Source organism: Gambusia affinis, linkage group LG19, assembly GCF_019740435.1.
Source record: "Gambusia affinis linkage group LG19, SWU_Gaff_1.0, whole genome shotgun sequence".
In the NCBI taxonomy this organism is placed as follows: domain Eukaryota; kingdom Metazoa; phylum Chordata; class Actinopteri; order Cyprinodontiformes; family Poeciliidae; genus Gambusia; species Gambusia affinis.
This window is the reverse complement of record NC_057886.1, coordinates 2,647,556-2,673,157: the sequence shown is the minus strand read 5'-3', so window position 1 is coordinate 2,673,157 and position 25,602 is coordinate 2,647,556. Positions and strand designations below refer to the sequence as shown.

The 25,602-nt window shown below is 37.3% G+C and overlaps 1 protein-coding gene across 1 annotated transcript; it reads right to left on the bottom strand.

Annotated features, from left to right (window-relative positions):
- Positions 1-606: 606 nt before the first annotated feature.
- Positions 607-24,240, bottom strand: cpt1a2b (carnitine palmitoyltransferase 1A2b). The gene is made up of 19 exons (XM_044099190.1): positions 24,128-24,240; positions 19,659-19,801; positions 17,824-17,963; positions 16,722-16,899; positions 16,466-16,567; positions 15,878-16,015; positions 15,458-15,535; positions 14,824-14,931; positions 13,778-13,865; positions 13,497-13,692; positions 12,545-12,733; positions 11,416-11,521; positions 11,007-11,123; positions 9,699-9,863; positions 8,224-8,352; positions 7,738-7,893; positions 7,257-7,370; positions 5,377-5,469; positions 607-4,994 (listed from the first exon to the last, which is right to left on the bottom strand). Exons 2-19 carry the CDS (start codon positions 19,797-19,799, stop codon positions 4,887-4,889), a joined length of 2,346 nt encoding a protein of 781 aa, XP_043955125.1. The 5' UTR covers positions 19,800-19,801; positions 24,128-24,240; the 3' UTR covers positions 607-4,886.
- Between the last annotated feature and the right edge of the window lie 1,362 nt (positions 24,241-25,602).

Sequence of the window (25,602 nt, the reverse complement as noted above, 5' to 3'; positions counted from 1 at the left end):
ATATGATAGAGAAGTACAAAACTTAGAACCTGATGCATTTCCTTCTATTGCTGCTACAATACCGACATTAAATGGAGTTGATTTCAAAATAACCAACTAGTATAAAACTTGAATAGGTTCAAAAGTTTATGTTCCTCTTTAATCTTCCGCATTCGACCTTGTGAGTTTTTTAACATGCACTTTAACAAGTCTTTATTTTTGTGGGTGGTTTCGGGGAAACTGCCAGGACAGCCGCATCGCTTTCACATTGTCTGACCATGACATCCTGCACAAGCTTTCTATGGATTGCGCTAAGACTGCGAGAGTCCAAGGGATCTGGTGGATGAGCAGGAGATACTGGACAAACAAACCAGGATAAACAGGCATCACAGACTGCTTTCCATAACGTTATTTACCCTTCATTTTATTATTGAAATCATTACTTTGCTTTCAAACTTCTCCTTTGTTAGTAATGACCAACAGTACAGTGGAGCTGGGGATTTAGAATAGGCACCTCAATATAATCAAATAGAGAAACTTGAACAAAATACTCCTCACAATTTGGTAGGAATCCCTCCAAATGATCGGGGTTGTACAGCTTACCAAAAACGACAAAAGACACAGAACTTAGTCAGTAAACAATTTATTTTAACACAAACCAAAAACCATCACAAAGTACCAAGCTGACGTTTCAATACGATTTAGAAATAGAATACAAAATTAAACTCAACACATCTGCTTTTGTCAGGGAGACAGAGAAAAACAAAAAGAATAAACTTCAGTCAGATGGTAGAAAACAAAACAGCTTTTTGCACCATATGAATAAAAAACATTTGACAAAATATGTGCTGGACTATGCGGGATGCATGTTTGTTTGTTGAAGATCTTGATTTAATGGAGACTGAAACCACAACAAGATAACAATTGTTGTGTCAGAAACTCTTACAGATGAGATTCTAATTTTGAAGAGTCATCAAGTATTTGTTGAGTAATGTCTGGAAGGTAAAGTCAGGAAAAAGTCTTTTCTCAGTCTGTCCTCAGCTAGTCAAGCCGTCTGACACACAAATGGTGTTTTGTGTTGATGGTACAGAAACAGTTGTACAAGTAAAAGAACGCAGTTATAGACAAACACAACAACTAAAGGGACCCAGTGGGATTCCTCAGGGTTTTCACAAAAACAAAATCTATTCAAGCTACTAAGAAGCAACGTGATGAGGTGGCAGTTTTAGAATATTTTCAACATCAGATTTGGTGGGAAACTAAACTCACATGGTATGGATTACAGACATTTCAACCATCTGTAGTTTTTTCCCCCCCAGAACACAGAAACATTTCTTATACACGGTATCTATGTGTCTGACACTAGCTGTGTTTCCATTAACAATGAAACTGTGCAAATTGAAATTATGAAAAATAAAATTGCTTAATAGAAACACAAGTTTTTCACTGAAACATTTTTGTGCTAAAATAAGGTTGGTTTTTTTCCAGCTGTATCAAAATTGGTTTATTTTGTAAAACTGCAATAGAAACAATTTTTTTGCGTCATCCGAGTCACATGATCAACACTGGGGTATTACTACTATCATAAACCACAAAGAAGAAGAAGACGATAGGAAGTGGTGGAAGAATGGCTTTTACTGTCTCATAGCATGAACAAACTTATTCACCTGTGATTTTAGTTACATTTCTCATTTAAAAAAAACATCACAATTAGGAAACTGTGTTTTTTTGATCTGAGCGGAATGTTGTCCAAGTTTCACACACATTTATAACGGAAACACAGCTAATGATGAGCTGTTTTATGACTTCCTGCAAGGATAATCTGACAGAAAAAAAACTGAATGTGTTCAATGCTTGTTTAGTCACTAAATATTTCATGAGTCAACAACATTTTTTAGCTTAAAACATTAAACAGACTTATGTAGCTTGGATAAAGTTGTTTTCCCACCACATTACAAATAGCAGCAAACTGGCCAAACTGTAGCGAGTTCTCATTAAAACATAACCGCTGAGCATTTTACTGTAAGAGGTTTCCCACTGGGTTTGCATTGATTCATTCATTTGCATTGATACTGTTGAGCAGAGTAAACATTTTCACACAGGCACAAGGGTTTGCTTCTGCAGGCAGCAGGCTTATAGCCAGGGCTGGAATGCCTGACATGTTTATACACCGTGTTGAGTTCAAGACTATTGAAGAGCAAGTTTCATTTGGCGAAGAGGAGCCGCCTGTGGTTAGTAGTAAACTGGAGCATGACAACTACTGCACTGTGAGTGGCGACTCAGGTGAGATCAGAGTCTTGTTCAAAGTTACATTTGCAAACCTAAAAGACAGTAAAGGCATTCATGGGCTTTACACAACGCCCTCCCACAAAAAAACATTAAATGAGAGCAATGGAAACGTGTACTAAATCATCCACTTCTATTACTGACACATCATCTACACAACTAATCTTATATCTACATCTTTATAATACAAATCACTGGCAAAACACATTTGAAAAAGTGTTTCTCTTTCCCTTCTTGCTAACCTCTATGCCCTAAACAGCTCAGTATAAATGGTAACATACTCAGACACCACCTGTTTGGTATTACTGAAGGGTGGATTGCAGCACATAAAATATTTTGTTTTTTTACATTTATTTATTATGAGTTCCAACAAATTTCTCCTCATCTGTTTGTGATCTGATATATACAATATTTACATCTTGTGGATTAAGAGCTCTGGTTCTAAACCTGGGGGTTGCGGCCCTTGAGGAGGGATTCAATCGTCTCTCCTTGAGACTTGACATGGAAAACTGAAATGCTGACATGCGAATCTTCTCTTTTAACAAACTCCTCCGTCATTCTGTACACGAATGTGAACTCTAGCCCAGCACTCTGAACGTTTTCGGCTCTCCGTCAGACATCTGTCCCTCTTTGCTGCTGAACACTAACTTCCTAGGAGGTGGCCTCTAAATACTGTTCTAAAAATATCTTAGATTCAGAAAAAATATACATCAAGAGTTGTTCAAATTTCAAGAGCCATCAAGCCAAACATCCTAATTTATCTGTGGTTTAGCTTCAGCGTTTGACGACACGCAGCAGAGATCGTTGTCGTTGGGAAAACATGGACAATATTCGTACCACAAAGGAGTGTTTAGAAAGTAACAGATGTTGGCTTTTATATTCAGGATTTCACTCTTTGCATCCCAGTAATATTTTCAGCTTGTTGGACAGAGTATCCACACCTGACGGATAACACTGACCAAGAGGTGAGAGGTCACAGAGAGAGTAGGAAGCAGTAGAAGTATTTATCACAACTGATATCATCACTGATTGATTTCTTATCAATGTTCAGCTTTAACTGTTTACATGTCGGTGGCTTCTCACCCTGGTAGAGAACTGATCTTACTTCAAAATGGAACAATGGCAGCTACAATCACCATGGTGACGTATGCTAGCGGTGTCTATTTCTTTAATATGCTTTCAACTACCGCTTTATTAGCTACACCTGTTCAAATGTGTGTTAACAGACATGCATTTCTGTTAACACACATTAACTAATGATCAGTTAATTATTGAAATAATCGTCAACTAATTTAGTAATTGAACAAAACAAAATTTAAAAAAGGCTTAAAGAACAACACTCAAAGCAGTAATTAAGGCAAAACTGTACAAAAACATGCATACACTTTGCATTTAATGTAAAAAAAAAATAATAATAATAATAATTTTGTCTGTAAATCTGTTCCATACAGAATTCCTCAAGGGGCAGTATTGGCTTCACCTGATTCAAATTCTGAAAAAAATAAATCTCCAATGAAGCCCCTTTTGATATCCAATTATTAAATGAAAACAAAAGTCAACAAATCAGACCAACACTGTTTTTGTATGTCAAGCAAACATGGTGTGATGTTGTTAGAAGGATAATTTAGCTGCAGATGCTTCTTTTACTACACATGATCAAGCATTCACTGGAGGTATGCTGTTATTGCATTGTAGCTCATAAAAGTTTATTTCCTTAATTACAAAAATATTTTTAATTATTTGTTTATTTGCACTTTTAAATGTATTTCTAATATTGCATAAAAAAAGACTTAAATGAAAAATGCAGAATGTGCATGTTTTCTTTTAGCCGTTTGATCAATTGATCATCGGAATAATTGATTAATCTATAACTAAATTATTATTAGCTGCATCCTTACACAAACAGTAATATGTTTGGAATATGTTTATGCATCTAGAAGTGGATGGGAGGACTTGGTGATGAAATAAGATGAAATAAAACCAACAGTAGCTAAGATAACCACTTGCTAGAAAAAGTCTAAGCCGCTACAACCAAGGAACACCGAACAAGGCAGCAGGTGAGTCTATTGTTCCCTGATTAGCTCTTGTGAAGACGTACCAGTACTGCCTGCGGTTGCATTCTTACTTTGATTTCTCCCAGATGGACAAAGAAGAGACTCCTCTTTGTCCATCTGACTCTTGCTTAGACGTGAGCCATTTTCAGGCTTACTTAAAAAGTCGCCATATCGTAGCTTCACCAGGTTTAGGAGTTAAAGGCAGAAAAGCAAGAATCCTGAGCAGTTACCATAGCTAACGTAAGAGCTAGCATTAGCTTGATATGTTTCTAATGTTAAAGGAAGGAGAGGCCTTTCTGCTGTTACCTAGTAGTTGTTTAAAAACATGAATTTAAAATAAAATAAAAAAACAGCCTGTTGGCTTGTCGTTTGTTCTTTCAGAGATATACAGGAGAAAAATAGCCTTTTTATTAGCTGAAATCTAATCTTTTGTCAATAACAACACCTCATTTCAGTGGTATTGTTTATCATCAGGGTGAGATGCCTGATATTACCTTGATCCTGTTCCATCACAGCTTTTGGACTGTGAGGTAACAAGGCTAACATGCTTTAGAGGAGCTTCTTGGACTACTGTTGGGTGGAGCCTTTGGAGGAGGAGCTTTTAGCATCAGCTGATAGCAGAGCCATTATGTCCTGAAGGGCTTTTTGGATCTGAACTCCAAACCTGTGGGAGTCCTAAAGAAGCAAAGATAAAGAAAAGAGGAAAGGGGAAAATAATTTAAAAAATAAAATACAATAAAATAAATGTTAAGTACACAAAATATTCCGTTAACGTGACCTCTGTTGCTGACAGTAGTTTATTAAAGCCACTTTCCAGACTGGAAAAATAACCTTCAACAGTGTTACTATTACGACTACAGAACAGCAAATAACACATGTGGGAATGAGGAAGTGAAAACAGGGAGGGAGTCCTGACTGTTCTGCTTGGGAAATGACAGGATGAAGAGTGCTCTATTTCTCCTAACTGTGGAGTAAATGAGGAAACAACACTTCCAACTAAATGCTGCCATGTGTATGAGGACCAAACCTGAACCAGAAGTGAAGAGGCTTTACTTACAGTCTGACTGCAGGAGTGCTTTGACGACACGTGGAAGTTTATGAGGTCCTCTCCGACAATGATGTATGAAACACCGTAACCATCATCTGCAACCTGGCGGGACACAAATCCTGTATTAGTGTGTTTTGGTTCCATGGTTTTTCTGTGTTTTTCACTCTTCCTACTGGTTTGGAAGCACAAAGCACAATGTTGTCTTTATGCAGTTTATTCTTTTTTGCTGTTTTTGTAAGGATCTGAGATTTCTGTGTGTTTATTTAAGATTCTGTCAGTTGAGTCTCTGTGTTGTCCCGTCCCCCTCTTGATTGGTCCTAGCTGTGTCTAGTTCCCTTGATTACCTGCTGTGTATTTATACCCACCTGTGTTTCTTGTTCTCTGTCAGGTCCTTGTCTAGACTGTCTGGTTATCTCTTTTGCTGTCTATTGTTTACTGTTTACCAGTTTCTACCAAAGACTATCTCCTAACTTTTGCTCCTCTGTGCTGTCTGGAGTTTTGTGTTTTTCATCATTAAATCACCATCACGTTCAACTATTTGGGGCCTACAATGTTTATCCTCACCATCTTCACCCTGACTTCATGACAGTTTCTTAAAAACAAACAGGATGAATCCACAGCTGAAGTAGAAAAGATGCCTGAGATGGGTTCAAGAATTTTTAAAGAAGATAATTGCTTTGTTATGTATAAATGTATATTTTCTACTTTTATATCCTTGTCATTGTTGCTCTGCTCCATTTCTAAGCTGTTGAATCTTATGAGCGAAGTCTATTTCTGCATCCCATTTCAGCAATGAGGAAGTTTAAAGTGTTTCCGTCATAAAAACATCCTACTGTCACCAGTTGTGAAACAAACATTTTGTTAAATGAAATGATCAGATGATCAAAATGTTTTAGTCAGAACTCCAGCAGCAGCTTTCTGGATCAGCTGCAGCTGGAGGAAGGATTTTTTTTAGGCAGACCTGTGAAGACGTTGCAGTGATTAATGTGTCTAAAGATAAACATGTGGATAAGTTTCTCTAGATCTGGCTGAGACATTAGTCCTCTAATCTCGGAAATGTTCTGCAGGTGATAGAAGGCCGACTTTGTAACTGTGTTCATGTGGCTTTGAAGGTTTAGGTTAGTTTTGCTAGTTTCTAGCTGTAATAACTGAAGCTGTGCGTTGACTCTGGATCGCTGCTTTTTAGGTCCAAAGATAATAACTTCAGTATTCTGCTGGGGAAGGTTATGGCACATCCATACATTTATCTGTTCTAAGCATCTGTTCAGTGATTGGATGGTTCTGAGTCACCTGCTGACATCATAATGTAGAGCTGTGTATCGTGCGTAGTTATGGCAGCTAATCATATTTCCTATTATAACCAGAGCTAGTGGGAGCACATAGATATTGAATAAGAGGGGCCCTAGAATTTAACCTTGGGGTACCCCACATGTGACTTTTGTCCACTTCTTTGAGAAGTTCCCTGTTGATACAAAGATTGTGAGACTGGAACCAACTCAATACTGGACCAGAAAGTCCTACCCAACTTTCCAGTTGCTTCAATAATAGGTCATGGTCCACAGTGTCAAAAGCTGTGCGGAGGTCCAACACAACCAGCACTGTGGCTCTTCCACAAAGAACTGTATTCATGTGGATCTATACTGGGGCTAATCAGTGCTACTCAAATCCAGTCCTCAGGCCCCTCTGCTCTGCATGTTTTAAATGTGTCTCTATTCCAGAACAGCTGACTATTTTAATCACCAAAATATTCAATCCAGGAATCCAGGTGTGTGGCAGAAGGTAGACATGCAGGACAGGGGGGCGTAAGGACCAGAATTGAGAAACACTGGGCTAAACAGAGAATCTTTAGACATTCAAAGTGACAGTTAGTTGAAGGAATGTGTGCTTACAGGTCCAAATCCTCCTCCAAGTGAAATGTAATCTGGGTTGTTCTTCAGATCAAACAGCTCCATCTGCTGGACCGGGGTCTGACTGGTGGAGAGGCGCCAAGGTTCTGACAGAACCTGGACCATAGACATGGTGGGAGAAATGCTTTGTTATTGTTTGGTGAGTCACATGAATATGAGAACTTAATTCTTGTTCATGGATATTTTCAGAATATTGGAGCTTTTGCTTGAAAATTCAGTTTGAAGTAAAATTTTAAAAACTCAACTTCCTTAAAGACGGTATTCTAACTGAGGAGGTCAAAGGTTTGACATGATGGAAGACTCCTTTTTTCAAATCACACTACAACCACCAACCTCAATGTATTTCACTGAGATTTTATGAAATAAACCAACAGAAAGGATGATACATAATTAATGAATAATGTCCAACCATTTAACAAATGGTTGAAAGGTTCAAGAAATATTGATAGGAACAAATAAGTACCTTGTGCAAAAAAGGCGAATCTACGCCTAAGTATTTGGAGACAACATAGAGGCAGAAGAGGTGTCTGTCTATCCCAGCTCCGGTCATGGCCATCCGATAAAGGTTCTGGTGTTTCTCTGAAGCCAGTCTGAAAAGACGTCTGCACTCCTCCTCCGTCTGTTCAAACATTTGGCATTTCGTAATTAAAAGGCTAAGAGAAGTTTTACAGTAGAAAGACGATTCTAATTAGTACAGAAGAAGATTAAGGCCACTCAAAACAAGAATTCAGACTTCTTCTCAAAATTCTGACTTTAATGTCTGAATTCTGAGGAAAAGAGTCAGAATTCTGACTTCAAACTGTTGAGATCAAAAGCCAGAATTCTAAGAAAAAACTATCAGAATTCTATATTTTCCAAGTAGTCCTAATCCTCTTCCATGAATCAGCAGCTACTAATAGAAAGTGCTTAAACAGTTTGCGTGGAAGTTCTGGGAAGTGAAAATGCTTACTTGTCCACTCTCCAGAGCTCGGACAAAGGCACAGCTGTCTTTGGAGCAGGACCTGACCGTTTCCGTGCGGCCCTCTCTGAACAGGCGGGTCATGGATGCCTCATATGTCAGGCAGAAACCACCACGGTCCTGGAGACAAGAGTTGGGTGTGGTTTAAGAAAACGGTCTGAAACACAATCCGTATATACAACTAAGTTATAGCTCCATTACTTGTATCTGGGCCCACAGATACGTATAGATGCAGAATTCGGGAGAATGTTTGTGTTGGGTTTTAGTTTCACCCAAGTCTCTAATTTTCTGGGAGACATGTAGGCGTATATGGGCTCTTTGCACGTACGGCGCTGATGTCACATCCACATGAGCAAATGCGGCTTTCTTGTTTCTGCTTCTTACCAGGACAGTTACGAAAGACAAAGTCGTATTTCAGACTCAAATAAAGCAATACTATGAACACTGTTGGCTTCCTAATATAATGGGATTTTAAGTCTACATAGATTTCCAAGCAATCCTAAATTAAGAAAATGGAGGCTTGTAAATATTCATTGCTACCAGTTAAAGCTAAAAAGTTTGAAAAGTTTGCAGCCTTCACTTCCCTCTGGAGCAGCTTCTTCAGCCTAAAGAAGAAGTTAAAGGAGCCGTCCCTGATTTACTTCCATGGAATCACTTCTGTATTCAGCCTGAAAGAGCGAGTTTATGGGAACGAGTGAGCAGACACCATCCTATTTGAGCTCCAAACAAGAAGCATTCAAAAGTAATAAAACGAAATAACACAGCGACCTTAATGAACAAGGCCATATTTTTCTAAAAGCGACAACTTTGAATCTGAAGAGTCAGCTGAACTTGAACTCTGACAATTACCAGTGCAGCCCTACTTTTAAGTGACGGGGCTTCTTGTGCTTCCTCATGCTTCGGAAGCAAAAAGCCCAAACCGTAATCTCCCCCGTCACTTGGTCTCTGACACTAACGACAATAAACACACATAATATACTTGAAAATAAGTACTAAATAAGGTAAAAACATTGTCCGTTAGAATGAATTAAAATCTCTAGATACTTTTTTACACATTTTTACAAGAAAAATGTCTGAGAATATTGCCTGCTAGCATAAACTAAAGTTAATGTTAGCCACAAAGTTTAAAGAAAGTAAAACTCACCTTTGTATCTGTGTATGTATAATGAGGCGTACAGCTTGCTTGTTAGAGCTTTGGATTGATGTACATCATTAATTGTTACCTTAGGCAAGCCCTGCAAGCACCTAGTGCAAAATGCCATTTTCAATAGACCAGAAATGACTGAGCCGATTTTTCCCCAAACACGGAAGCTGATGTGCAAAGAGCCCAGGATCTGCATATTAATGTTGGATCTCCCACTTCTATTTTAATTTGCAAAGCACTCAGGAAATGTCTGACTAACTGGCTAAATTCCTGGATTTAGCTGCAGAACATGAATTTCAAATACAGTGTTTTTGACAGTTACCCTGTAGTAGGCCAGCTGCAGGCTGATCTGGATGAACGCATCGGGGCTGATCCGGCACTTCTTGATGCGACCCTTTCCAAAATCCCTGAAGGGGAAGACGTGGCAGTCCACATCGTCAGCCAAAGCCTGGGCCACTGCCAGGGAGCTGCAGACCTGAGCCTGGACCTGACAGATGGAGGGACAATGATCAAGATGGGCCTAAATGGAATCAAGTCCTCAATGCTGACAGAACTGTAAGGGAATGAAGTTGACATGTTCAATTGTGAGAAGCAGTATCTATCTGCTTTTTCTATGGAAACATTTATGTCCTGTTAAAACCAAAGTAAATACATGTCAATTCCCTTCATGCACACTAAGATTAAAGGACTTTCTTAAACATGTTCTTGGACTTTAAAAGCAGAACCTTGGATTGAAACTGACAGAGATTTTTTTGGCAGACCGGCAAAGTCTGGCACAGGATTCCATCCACTGCCAGACTTGAAATGCTACATTTTCTTTCTAGATTTTCACTGCAAAAACACACAAAGTCTTAACAAGTAGTTTTGGTTTAGTTTCTAGTGAAAGCTTAGAATAAGCTCCCAAATCTTAAAATAAAATTAGGAGCTTGTTCCACTGGCAGATTATTTGACTTGTAACAAGACACTTTTCCCATAACCTGCCAATGGAACTAGACAGTTTTAATCAGATTTAGGAATTATTGATTTAAAACAAGCTTCTAAATCTTGCTGATAAGTTCCTTGGAAGTTAGTTTTGTCTAATTTCAAGTGTACTGAGATATTTTCACTAGAAACCACACCAAAAATACTTGGTAAGATTTTGTGCTTGTGCAGTATTATTCTGGAACCCAAAAATCCAGTTGCTTAGAGCTCAGTTAATAAAATGTTTCTGTTTTGAATTTCTGAATGAGTTTGCTTTTAATCAGTAAGTAGAAAGGTAAAAAAAAAATTATGATACCAATCATGACCACCTGGAAAATCAAGATTGTTTTACATTCCCAATTCTCTTTTCATTACTACTTATCTAAACTTGTGGATATAACCAAAGTTTGTACTTTTTAAACATTACATTTTACATTTTAAATTTTTTTAAAGTCAAAAGCTGAAAATTGCACTTTGTGGTAAGTCCTGTTTTAAGTTTTTCATAATCCATGCAGAGGGCATAAGCAGCACACATGTATGATGCTTTGCATGTTTTATATCCACATCACAACTATATGCTGCGTTGTGTTTCTGCGCCGCATAAAATCAGAATAAAATAAATAGAAATTTTGTGGTTTGTAACATGAAGTCTGATGCAAAGAGCAGATACCTCTGGAGAGATTTCCCACACCAGCCTCTGAGGCGGCGGCAGCGACAGATCCACCTCTCCTTTACAGTGTCCTTCTTCAGTGTAGCCCAGCTGGAAGGCGTCTGTAGCCAGTGTGTACTGGGAAAGAGAAACACAAAAACATTACTAACATCTAGATGAGCGAAGTAGCTTTCATCTGAAAACACAACAGTTTGGACTCTGAGCATCAAACTACATCCTACATAACCAACATAACCGATGTGTTGATTCTAAACCAAACACACAATGACAATGTAACAAATGTAGCTTCTTGTTGCCTTATTATGTTGAAGAGAAGTGAGTTTTCTTTTGACATAGAGCCAATCATCTTAAGCCGCTCCCATAAAGAAAAACCTTCCCAGCATGCCACAGCTGTGACAGACGTGCATACCTCCCACAGATGGGCCACTGTTGGTGCATCAGCCCAGGAGTGCTCTGCGTTCAGGCCGCTCTTCCCGTTTTTGTAGATCACAATGGAGAAGGATTTATCGAACCACCTAACAGAGGAAATGAAGAAATAACAGGAGAAAAATACTACAGTAAGAGACGAGTCTGGACAACTAACAGTGACATGGACGACTGGACAAATCAATAAAGAATTGGATGCAATGTATAGAACGGATCACACTATACAACAAACTGCTGTGGAATATCTGGCTTAAAATCAGATTTCTTAGAGGGTTGAACTGGAACTTTTTCAACTTCAGCACGGGAAACTGCATTGTGAAATGGACTACTAGCTTTCTCAGCTGTTAAAATAAGAGCAGAGGTTGAAGAAAAAACTCCAACTTGTCCATAGAATCCATCTCTAAGACAGTTATATCTATGCGTAAATGGAAGAACTTGGTGCACAGAAGTGAAGAGCATGGAAAGCTTGGCTCAGACTGTTACGGTGTGCGGAGAGAATTGTGGGATTTGTAGTTTTTTCTGGTTTGTGTTATACCATAAACAAAGGTGGAATAATATAGATCAAATCTAATCTTGCAGAACAAGTAAAGTTCCATTCAGAACGCTGACTTTTTATATGGCTGCCCCAAAAAAAACTACAGTGAACCGGTATGAACAATAATTATTTTAAACAAGATAATTATTTCTATTTGCATAATTTATCATTTTTGTCTTTTCTCTCTTTCTAACAGAACTCTGAGTCTGAATCTATAATCAGACACAAAGACAATAATCTGATAATTAGATTGGAACAGTCACTGCAGTACAGTGACAGCAGAGAAAGGATCCAATGAAATTCAATAAAAACTACAGATTTCTTGACCAAGTTATTGTAATAAAAAAAAGTCATCATTCACAAAAATAATTTGACTTAGAAAATCTGTAAGATTCACCTAGAAATGTTGAGCTGTAGCCTTGATATTGTAAGTATTATTATGAATGTTGATAGAAAGTCAAGTATCCACTTCATGACACAAACCTAAGTTCATTAATGTGAACCACTATTATTATTGTTACTGGGAATGCTTTAAAAAGAATGTCGGCTCTATGGTTATTTTCCCGTTGGTCCTCACCTGTCGTAACATTTGCCATGGAGCAAAGACTTGGCGTAGCGATCCAGATTCCCCGCCGGGTCGTCTCCCTTCATGCCCTGCTCTTCGTCGTCCAGCGTGATGAAGAACGCCGCCTTCTCGATGGCGTCCAGAGACTTCTTATTGAGGCCCGATCTGAAGAACTGCTGCCGCATTTGAGCCCAGGGGATCCTTGGAGCGAAGCGAAGACACACACCTCATAATCACTGAGTTGTTGTTTAAATCCCCGGTTCACACACATTACACTCATAAATACAAAGGGTACAAATAGGGCTGAAACGATTAATCGTGAGGAATTCATTATTGAAATAATCGCCTACTAGTTTAAATATAAATTTTGCCTTTAAGACAAAAATTCTGTTCAAATTTTGTAAACAAAGCTTTTATTAAAAACATTTTGATATCCAATTATTAATCTGTTAATCCAAAACTAATCAACAGATCAGCTACACCATACTGATGATTTTCTCATGTTGATGTTAGAAGGATTTTTTTAGCTGAAGATTCCTCCTCTGTTACAAATAATCAAGCGTTCACTAAAGGACTGCTGTTATTGAATATTAGGCAATAAAATGTTCATTTTCTTATTTAAAAATGAAATCATTTGTTGATTTGCAACTCTTAATGCATTTCTAATATTGTATAAAGACGGGTTAAACAAAAAAGCTCCAGAACGTGCAATTTCTTTTATCTGATTAAACGATTAATCGTCACAATAATCGATAACTAAAATAATTGTCTGTTCCAGCACTATGTGTAAGAAAGTTCCATTGCATTGAAAGTTCCCATATGTATTGTCAAAACATGAAGAAAAAACAAGAGGAAGTATTCTGTGTAATCTTTGTAAGTTGATAGTGGAGTCAGTAAAACCCACATCAGTCCTGCAGCGAACATCTGTCTGCAACATCAGACAGATGTTGCAGATAGCGGCTACCTGTCTCCAGCAGTCAGAGCTCCCAGTTTCTCCTCTCCAGGAAACGGTGATGAAGAGTCGTCCAGGATTCTCTGTATCTGATATTCGATCTCTCTGGGAGTCAGCAGCCGGCCCGCCCGGTACACCCACAGCCGGAAATAACGCCCCCTGTGGTACACCGCCACAAACTCACTGTCCTGCCAATGTTGGAGCACATCTGGAAGAGATAAGAAAATGATTCAGTTTCTGATTTTTTTTTCTCTGTCTGTAGACGGGAGGGCTCAGCATGCAGAGTTTCTTACCAGTCTCAGCTCCTGGTGTTCGTGTGGTGTTAAACATCCGCTCACACTGAGCTGCACACAGAGGGATCACGGTGCCAGGAACACGACTCTGAAACAGAATCACACAAACATCCTTTATTATTTATAACTCTCTATGCTTATCTCGCTTTAAGTCTTTAAGTGACAATTCCTGAAACCTGTGATAAGAGTAAGTGCACAATGAAATCGCACATCTTGAAAGTCTCAAGTAAACTCGAATGTCAGAAGCGATCAACTGTCACACTTGTTACCACACCTGAGTACTTTCAACACTCTTCGTTGTGGAAGTTATTACTGCTAGAGGGAGACCAAAGGTAATCTACTTTCAGTAGGAGTAAGTTTTAAAAAATGAGGTCTCAGAAAAAAACAAAGATATCAGAAGATATTTAAAGGAAACAGTATTTTCTCCAGATGATGACTGTTCATTTAAGCTGAAACACAGAGCCAGATTTTGGAGGATGATTGTTATTTCAACCTTTATTTCATTCTTTTGAGGTTTTGGTACTTAACTTTTTGAGATTTGACGTCAATTGAGCATCAGTGTTGGGGACATTTTGTGAAAATGATGACTGACCTGGAGAGTTAAATCGTATTACAGCACAGTTGCTCTGTTGTGACCTTTTGAGCTTTCAGTGTCTGTCTGTTAAAGAAAACACTGGATTTGTAAATGTTGTCATCCTTTCAGAAGTCTAACAGTTAAGATGAGGGTTTTCATTGAGGCTGCTGTGTGTTAAAGCTAGTAATGCTACACTGATGATGCTGAAAACTGATCTTTTTTATGTGTTAAATGAGTAAAATCTTGTTTTATAGCTCCTCCTCTCTTACATGCCGTGACAAATCCTAAACCTCTGATAGAAACAATGATCTCAAAATCTCATCATTTTGATGGCAGCTCGAGGGCTTAAATAAACCTTCTTATATTAAAATACATAAAAAGAAATCCGACTTGCCAAACCTCTGACATGTGAAAGCATGTGTATATAAATCCCACAAATAAGCCACTTCCTGCAGCAGTGTGTAGGTCCTACCGGTGTGAGCTCCTCTCTGTTTACTTTGCGTCGGTAGAGCATGAGAGCAGTGATGGTGTTTCCGGCTCGCGCCGCCTGAACTGTTGTTGGCGTCACATACAGAAAGTCCTGCAGTGAAAAATTATGATTTATTTAATTCATTTACAATTTAAAATAAACATGTCAGATGTGGATATGAACAATGATTTTGAATGAAAAGGCATTGTATTTTGCGTCTTTGGTATAACAAAAGCATCTAAACATAAACAACCACCCATATAAATAAACAGGCAATGTAGAAAAAATTAAATAACGAAAAGAAGATTATATATTATCTTTATAATGGTGCAACACTCCATTTTCTCAATATACTTCATCCCACCTTGACAATATATAAAATATTACTTTTGTAAAAGTAAAAACTAATCTCGATTTTCTTTAGACAGATTGTTCCATAAACAGAAACATAACGTTCCATTTGTTTACTTCTGACTTCAGCTGTTTTTTTTTTGTTTTTTTTATCTCTGATCCTCTCAAATTAGAATTGCCATATCTTTGGAAATGTGCTGATGATATACTGCTATTATAAACATACCTTGCAGAATGTAGTAGCTTTAAGTGGAAACAGAAACAGAGTGATGGATGAGTTTCTTACCATGCCATAGTAATTACTGTTGACCATTATTGGCCCTCGGCTCCTCAAGTAGACATATTCCTCCCACCAGTCGCTCACCTGGAACCCAAACAGAACAGCTGATAATTTTCTTTTTCTTTCCAGTTCTCACAGAACAGAACAAAATAAACCAAGCAAGCTCTTTGTTTATTTTAGCTAACTACTTCTAATGCTTTTCATATATTTAATTATGATTTATTAGTAAACTTAGAAATAAAAAATGAAACAGACAGAGTTTAGTTTGGTGCAAAAAAAGTCTGGATCAGCATGAACAGATTGTGAGAAATGCCTCAAACTGTCAGGCACACACAGAGAAAAAAATTGAGCAAGAAACAGCCAGCAAATGAAACAAATTCATTAATCTTTATTTTTTATATTTAATCAGTGAAGGAATCCACTTACATAGTTGGTGGCCCACAGAGCTTTGAGTTTTAGGTAGCGCTGCAGCCGGTGTCCAAGGGTCGACTCAAACTCATTGGCCAACTTAGTCATTTGCTGGAACTCTGAATCCGTCAGCAGAGGGCGCACTGACTCTAGATACTAGAGACAAACAGTGACAAAAGGGAGGTGAAGACGGGTAATCGAGAGGTTTCTGCGTGTATTAGAGCTGTTTTATTTTACATATATCTATCCCTTAAACCTTTTAAGGTTTTCAATAGTTTCAGTGTATTTCTTGAGATTTTTAGTGGTACAGAAACAAAAAGTGAAAGGAAAGTGATGAGACATTTTTCAAAATTTTAAACATATTTAAAAATTCTAACATATAAAAAGCGTGGATTTCCTTCAGAAGTTAGCTAATATGTAAATATAATGTGATTCAGATGTTCTGTGAAGGTTTGTCAGAGAACAGTAATAAACAAGCAGCTTGATGAAGATGCAACGGTGGGACGAATGCAACAAATGCAAAACCTACACAGACAAGGCTGCTCACAGAAACTCACAGGAGAGCACTAATCAGAGAAGAAGAGAGAACAGATGAAGAAGAATTACCCTGCTCAGAGTGTCTTGTATGGCAGGAACGGGGAGGTGAGGAAGGGAGGTTTGATAGCTGTACAGCAAAGGCTTCTTTCTTGAAAATAACCCCATCAGAGTCTGAGAAAAACAAAAAAATGATCTTTGTGTCACTTTCAGAAAGTTAACAGATGATAATAACAGGTTTTTTTAAACAGATTTTAAATAAAAATTCACTCAGATTTAGTAATAAATGACAATCACTGGTAAGCACAGGAAACAGCCTGGCTCTTACCACCCAGACTTTGGTGGTGTTGGAGACTCTCCCATGCTGCTCGAACATCCAGTGGTGGTAGGAGAGCAGCAGCTTGAGGCAGAAGCGCAGGGCGAGGATGAGGGAGAGCCATAGCAGGGTGCTGAAGACCAGAGCTGACACCATGGTTTGACCCTGACTGCTCAGAGAAACATGCAGACTGCGCAGAAAGACGGGAACAAACGTTATCACAAAGGAAACTACAAATATTAACACTGTCTTCAATTAATTCTGACGAATAAAATGGGAAAAAGTATTTATCTTCACAGGTAAAAGGTCGCTGTGGGAGAACTTGGAAAGAGCAACAGCACCATCTACTGGTACAAAGAAGCAGTCGACTTTCAATGTTCTAGAATCTAGAATCATACGTGGTTAAAATAAACATGCATGGAAAAATATGTTATATAAGATAATATAAAAAGCAACATCAGCGCTGATTTTTTAAATCGTTTAAATAGCTTAAAATTAATTAATAAATTAGGAAAGAAAGAAAGGAGGGAAGAAAGAACTTCAGATTGAGTTACTGACAAACAATACTCTTGCTGACAAACAAAAAACACCTTCTAAAGATGTTTTAAAATTCTAGAAATGTTTCATTATTATTCTGTGACTAAATTACATAGTTGGTCAAAAATCTTGTTAAAAATAAAAAAATAAAATGGACATAGACTTGACTCTGGACTTAATTAAAAAGTCTTAAAACTTATTGTGACTTGCAAAAAAAAAAACTAGTGGAAAAGTAGGGCCTTCCTTCCAAATGTATTCTGTTTTGGTTTGTTAAAGCAAACACATTTAAACATTTAAAACAAAGACTGTGAATATATTTTCACACAGGATCAGGTATTGAATAAATATCTGCCTGACTAAATAAGAACATTTAAAAAAAATTCTCATATGAACATTTAAAAAGGTTTGTATTTACCGTACTTATCTATGTCTTAAAATGTGATTGAAAATCTAAAACACAAGTACTTTTCTCTTTAATAATCCAGTATATATTTCAACATCAACAATTAATATTGCTTCCTTTCTCTTATGTCTTCATTGGTGGTTTTTAAAGCCAACTCATCCCGGTTCTGTTTACCTCAGAGGAAGATGCTGTTGTATCTTTGCGATGAGCCCCATGCTGGGATCAGACTGCATATACATGGTTGCCAGGATCCCTATGGCAACAAAGAGCCACGACGACGGGCTAGCAGGATACACTCCCTTTATCACGCTGTTCTGTAACGGCAGAAGTATGATTTTAAAATCTGTATTTTTCTTTGCTTTTGAACCAAATGGACATGAATATTTGTTTCTTCATTTTAGATTGATTGTTGAGAGACCAGATTTCCTCCAGATTAAATGAATATGTAGAAAACCCCAAAACATTTTTTGTTACTGCACTGTTTGGGTCTATTTATTATATAAAATCAAATTAAAACTCCTGGAAGTTTGTGAATGTGAAGTGACAAAATGTGGAGGAGTTAAAGGAATTTGCAAGGTATTGTAGAAGGAAGAATACAAACACACACAACTCTCTGGGCAATTCCACTCCCTGAACCAGGGTGTGTGTGTGTGTGTGTGTGTGTGCATGTGTGTATGTGGTGGCGGTTGAAGAGATACTCTTGTTTTCAACGAATGATTAATAGATTATAAGGTGCAACTAAAACTGTTAAACATTACATAAGAACTTTCCAACAGACTAGTCAGTATAAATGTATTGCATAACAAAGTACATAACACCTGCTTTTTGTGACTTCTATATAATTATGATTGCAATGTGACGCCGTTTATTAGAGGCCTCTGCGTTCTTTTTCTTCCTGGTCATAAACAACATTCCAGTATACGATCGCAACACTTGACACACCCGCACACGTCCTAGCAAGTTGCGATTACGCCTTGGCAACAAGAGAATTTCTACCTACTGAGGTATGAAAACTTACTGGAGTTCAAACTCACAATAAGTTACACAGGTTTGTACTGTCTCTGTCAGTTTCTAATTGATTTCTACAGATATTTGTAAATCCAGTCACCAGGGTAGTAGCGCGCAATATTTTCTGTGTATCATCATCATGTTAGAGGGCTTGTGCTGCTCTAAACTCTAATGAGTTTAGAAACATAATAAAGCTGTTTGAAGTTTTATCTAAAGCAATATATTACTTTAACTCAACATAACACAAGCAAGTCAAGACTTTTGTAAAAGGAAAGACAGCGATCAAACACTTTGATCTATTTCAGGATGTATAGTTGGAAAACACAGTAGTAAAACTGCAAGTGAAAGAATTTTAGAGACGCAATTTGATGTACCCTGACTGAGGTTTTTGGATGAAAAGTTGTTGAATACAACAACAAAGTTGTTAAATTGGCAACTGTAAGGTGACAAGTGTTAACTGGGCATGTGCGGACGTGATCTGGTGGGAGGGTCTGTCTGTCATTTCTGTCTCACTGAACAGAAAAAAAGGGGACAGTGGCTGATGTTCAGAACAAAAACACAACTTCAAACTAATGTTCTCAGCATGAGTTTAGCAAAGAACACAATCAACTCTATCCAAAGCTCACTGTTCACTGATGGGTTAAACTAAATATATAGTCAAGGCTTGTCAAAACATCACTACAGAGGGGGTTTCAGCTTCTTTCAATCCTTTTAAAATGAATTTAAACCATAGAGACAGCATGAGAGAAAATTGTAGCTTATGGTGTTGATGGCATAGCGTTAAAACTTTAATATGCTGTAACACTGACATGTGTTTCAGATGTGTTGCTTTTTTTATATCTTGTCCCAACTCCAAGCGTAAAATTAGTTCATCCAGTTATCCAATGGGGTATTGATGCCAAACTGAAAGGCATTCAGGAGGAATTTTGGTTCACAAGAATGATGTGGACAAGCATGTGAGGCATAATGAAGCTGATGTGACAGATGAACTCCATGCTGACCTTCATGCGGCTGACTCGCTTCTTCCAGGACCGGACCCCTGACAGGTAGATCTGGTTCAGGGCCTGGTAGGACAGCTGCAGGTCAATGCCTTCTGGTGTGATGGTGAACTGGAACGCCACCGCCTGATGAGCCTCCGCCATCGCTGTCACATGCAAGGAGATAAATGTAACAGGAACCTCTTCTAATACAAAATATGACTGTAAATACTTAATCCATTTAATACAATAATTTCTTAGCAAATGTTGCTAAGATGATTATAATCTTTTGTTAGCCTAAAAATGATTGGTTACACTTTGTATCACCTTCCCAGCAATTTTCATCCTACTTTACACCAATTCCCAGATTATAGTGATGACATGAAGGGAAATTGACAAATTTATGATATTAGAGTTAAAAATGATACTTTGTGATTATTTATTTGAAGTCATATTCTGGCAACATTATATTTGTTTGCAGTCTTTTATAAAAATAAAAATGTAAAAATTAAAATAATAATAAAAAAAACTGAACAGGGAGGTTTGAGTCGTCTTAAAATCGATCTAGTGAGGTCACTATGAGCGATATGGACTTCAAGTTTTATCACAATATTTTCTGGTAATATCATAATAATAATAAAAGTGATGATAAGAACTACTTATTGCCTTTCTTTTGGTAATTGTATGGCAGTCCTAACGTGACACAGCAACCATGGCCTCACAAAGACAAGTTTGGGGGAAAATAATAATAAAACAATAAATCTGAACAGGATTTGAGTTATACAAAATGATCATCTAGTGAGGTCACTAGTTTCAGGAACTGGCTGATAAGCGCAGTCTCAAGTTAGAAAACTTCTCTGAAAGCCAGAAGGCATCACAGTGTGCAAATCAATGTGAAAACACTCAAGTTATTCAGTGTGGAAGGAATGTTGTTTTTACATGTGCAGCACCAACAGCACAGAGTATTCCGCTGCTAGCTCACTCTGGTTATTTCATGCAGTTTATTTAAAAAAATTATTAGTCGTTGAAAATTCAGGCAACTATTCCTGAAGTGTTTGGTGAGTAGCAGGGCTAATTTGACTGTGCATCAGATCAAAATGTAAAAACTTTAGACTGCATTAACTTTTCACATTTTGTCACATTACAACCACAAAAGACAATGGGTTTTTTGGGCTGGGGATTTTCTGTGATAAACCAACACAAGCTAGTGCAAAGTGGTTGTGAAGTGGAACAAACACGATGACTGACTTTTTAAACATTGTTCCAAATAAACAGAAGCAGATACATTTGTAATGCAGATTTTTTTTTTTTTCGCTGCTTCTCAATGATAACCTGATAGAAGGAACTGCCTGTTTCTTCTTCCTGTGTAGCAATGAGACTGATTGCCACCCGTCTGCCATGCATCACAGTCACTGCACTGTGGGTATGTGAATGTGGGAGGGGCACGGTGCCCAAGTTTAGTCTGGCAGATTTTAGTAGCGCTCAGCCTTTAGAGCAATGAGATGCACAATGACCTCAGGAGGACTGGATAGGGAATTATTTTACTCTCTTAGATGAGCCTTTTCTTCAGGAACTGCACAAACTTACCTCAATTTATTTATGTAGCACATTAGAAAAATAACATCACTTGACTAAAATGTTTCACAATTATGTAGAGATAAGCTAATCCACCATCTTCTACTGGCTCAATTAATCATATTTAACTAGAGAAACACCGATCCGTTATTCATATCTGTATCAGTGCAAATATTGAAAATAAATTCTGTGACAATGTGTCTGATCCATAAAGGCAGATTTATTTTGTCTAATTCTATGCTTTGTGCTCTGAGCAACATCATGCTTTATTATTACTTATTTTACATTACATTTAGAATTCCTAATTGGACTTTCTGAACCATTTGAAAGAAGGTTTGCCAGAGTTTGTTTTTTATGTTTGACAAAGTTAGTCAACCTATTGTTTTATCACGCTCAGTTTACAATGGCTGTTCTCCTAATTGCACTGACTGAACAAATTAAAGCTGCATTGTTTTTACATGTGTGACCAAGATTGTGAAGCTATTGGTGTATTTAAGTGTGCTGTACTGATGCAGAGTTATTAGATAAAGTTGCAATTTAGTACATTTATGGCTGTATTTAAAAAAACAACAACTTTGAAGTCCATTTGGCACCAATTTTTTATCAAATCGGTCAATACTAAACCTCAGATATCTATATCGGTATTGGAAATGAAAAAAGTGGGTCGTGCATCCCTGGTTTTAACCCAAACTTTGGATTAGGTTTAGGTTGACAGCCATCTACTGGTGGGTTTGAACTAGTGAACTGAACAACGCTCTATGAGTTCCCAAAGCTCATAGAAGTTGGATAACTCCTTCCCTTCTACTGTTATTTTGTACTTTTTCTTGGTCGACCACATAAAGTGGCAGTAAACTACATTGAAATTTGTTATAGCAGAATCTGAAAAGGCAATGCTGTTAGCGAGCATGCTAGTGCCAACACCAGTACATAACCCCTCTGTTGTGAGCGCAACTATAATTGTCCCTATTGTCTCTGGTCATGTGTCCATATTAGATAATGTACACTTGGACTTCATTTCTTTATTTAACAACTGGTTGTTTCTTTGCATGTAATTTTTGATATACATGTGTAAGTGGGTATAAAATGTCATGTGTGATAGCTGTCACTTAAGTCATGTGGATTTGACATAGAACTCAAAGTAGAATTTAATGTCTCAATACTTATGATACACAAAATGTATACTCAGGATAAAAATATCAATAAATATTGAATTAATTGAACTAGTGTGCATGTAAATGTTATACATGTCTTTGCTAGTGTTTGCACTGTGTCTAATGTATTTAGAAAAGGAAAATGAAATGCCATCACAATTTGTCAATCATCCATCCATCCATTTTTTCAAAATAATTAGGAGGGTTTGTGGTGTCTATCCAGCTTTCAAAATAGAAATTTAGAGTTTAGAACAAATGGTTATATTTTGCTTTTATCAGACCAGACCTGTGTCTCTAACATGTCATACGGCAGAAATTAAAGAACATTTTTTAGTGATTTCTGCTAAGACTCTAAGTTTTTTGATTATTGCTCTCCTTGAGTTAGTTGACTATGTTTTCTTTGCTACATATATTCAAGTCTTGTCAAGTCTTCTTGATCCTGTTCGTCCACTTTGCTATCTAACAAACCTAGGAGGAATTTACAGAACAGTGTGGAAACTACTCAGTGGAAGTCAATTTACTAGTGCAAATACTAGGTGACTTTTGAAGGTGATTTTTTGTTTTTGTACTAATTTAAATTTCTGAGATCGGAGTAAACAAAACCTAATACTTATTTCAGATGTGAATTTGTGAATTTGTTTGCAAACATCATATAATTTTCCATTTTAGGTTTGTCTACCACATAAAAACCCAAAACATTATTGGGAAGTTTGTAGTTTACAAAGTTATGATATGTAACAGTTCAATTTTGTTCAGTGTGCCCTACCCTCACCCCACCCCCTACCCCCTTTTTCTTTGTGTTTAAAAGAAATTGTTCCGGAAAAATGCACTAATATCTTTATATAAGTAATTTGAGCAACAGAATGAAAATGGAAAAAAAGTAACTAATTGCACCAACTCATTCTGGAGTAACTTAGGTAAACATTACTTAACCCAAAGCTCCAAGTCAGAGTGTTATTGTTAAAGCTATGACGCCAAACCAGTTTAACAGGCTCGAGCAAAAAGGAGGGTTGGACTAGCTCAGCGCGTTCCATACAAGAGTGATGGGAGGGAACTCACGTGCTAGTAAGCGTCCCCGCTTTGAAATGCTAACAAATTAATAGAGGATTTATTTAAGATGTGCCATAAAAAAGAGTAAAGTGGCTTTATTGGTATCCAAAAGGCACTTCAATAATTCACTCTCTCTTTCTGTCACTCGTTGCCATGTTCTAAAGTTATTGTGCGAGTTTGTAGTAAACCCCCACCCCTTAAGTCATTTGTCTTTACATTTAGACCGACGAAACAGCCAACAAATTGCCACAAACGACACTTTCTTACCTTCAATAGTTCCCTTCAGGAGCAAAAGCGATACAAAGAGACCGTTTATTTTTCGAAGCCACGCGCGTACTTTGAATACAACAGTCTCTCACCAGAAAACAGATATCCCCATTGTCAACTGACATCATTTGTGGGTGGACAGACATACCAAACTTATACAACATCTACCACAAGGACACAGGCGAGCTTCCATGTAATCAAAACAAAAACAATTCGGGGAGTATCTTGCACTCCGATAGCAAAGCAAGAATTTCTGTCTGTCGCGGTAATATAATCTAGTAGTAACATCGTAAAAGTGCTCTACAACACGCACAGAATCACCCAGCACCAACCGCTCGCGGAGCGACGCACAGCTGACAAAAACGAAAAGGAAAAAGGCCTGTAAATACACAATTAGGTAAAAACCACGAGTGGTTTCGACCAGAGAAGACAAAACAAAGATAAAATTACCTGCTTCGTATTTTTTCAGAGGATCTTGAACGATGGAAACAGATGTAGAAAACGTCTCCTGGCGCCCCTCCCTTCACGAGCCCGTTACACGTGAGCACCCCTTTAGAAGCATCAATAGCCAATGGCTGAAAAGCTGCTGTACGTCATTTGCTTCCTTTTTGGGAGCATCACACCCATTTTTAATTCATAACGTACAGAGAAAGCCCAGGCGGTAAATTAAAACGGCAGTTGTTTCGGATTTCGTATTTTAACCAAATATTTCTTCGTCTTATTATTATTATTATTATTATTATTATTATTATTATTATTATTATTATTATTATTATTATTATTATTATTATTATTATTATTATTATTATTATTATTATCTGAGCATTATAATGGTGTTAAAAATTGAGGGCAAGTGACATTCAGATTTTTACTGTTTTGTGGTAACTGTATTATTTGCATAGTTTTATTTAACAGAGTGCATGCAAAACCTGTATTGATATGGGAAATTATTTTTAGAATTTGCATGATTGTGACCATAATTAGCATATTATTTCTAAACAGTCCCTATCCAGGTTCCACGATTTTGGATTACAGATCATTTCAACCAATTTCAATCACTCCGAAAACTTGAGTATTACAAAATAATACTCTAAAATAATGAAGTTTTAGACAGAAATGAAGGATGTTCAGAGACACAATTTTGGATTTATTTTCTGAAATAAGTAAATGAATCCTAATTCTTTTAGTTGTACTGCAAAAACAGTCCACTGCTGCGATGAAGTATGAAAGTTGAGTCTAACTCCAGCTAGCAGATTTAGGATTGAAATTATTTTCATTTATTCATAAACTTTGTTTCTAAAAGAAAAGATGACCAGAATCTCTCCCAAAGAGTCAGTTTAAAGCATGTATCATTTTTCCCTCTAGATAAAATGTATGTCAAACATTATTTATGCTTTTCTCAACAACAATCGTTGCAAAAACCTACATATGTATCACAGTCAAAACCATCTAATCATTTCTAACCTTCTTTTGGAATGTTTTCATCGGTATTCTGATGATTCATCTTTGTTGAAGAGGTCCAAGTCTTTGTCTCCACCTCAGGTATTTAGTTATCATTTTTTAGGAATACTATGTTGGTACCATGTAAGTATCATTTTAGATAGATTGATGACATAACAACTGGCTTAACTACTGGGTTAATCACACACAATGTTCCGGGTTAGATAATTTGTGAGCTCTGGGTCAAACACACATAATATTCTGCGTCAGTCACAGCTATGACACATCTCAACAGTATTCACCTCCCCCTAAAAAGATCATTTTTTCTTCCTACTAACACGTCCTTATCAAGATTTTAATCTTTATCTCCCTAAACAGGTTCTTTGTCAGACTTTAGTTGGGACTAGTTGCAAAGTGGTGATATTGCTTGAATTCAGATGTTGGTAAAATTCAAAGATTAGTTGAAATGTAAATCTGCCAGACCT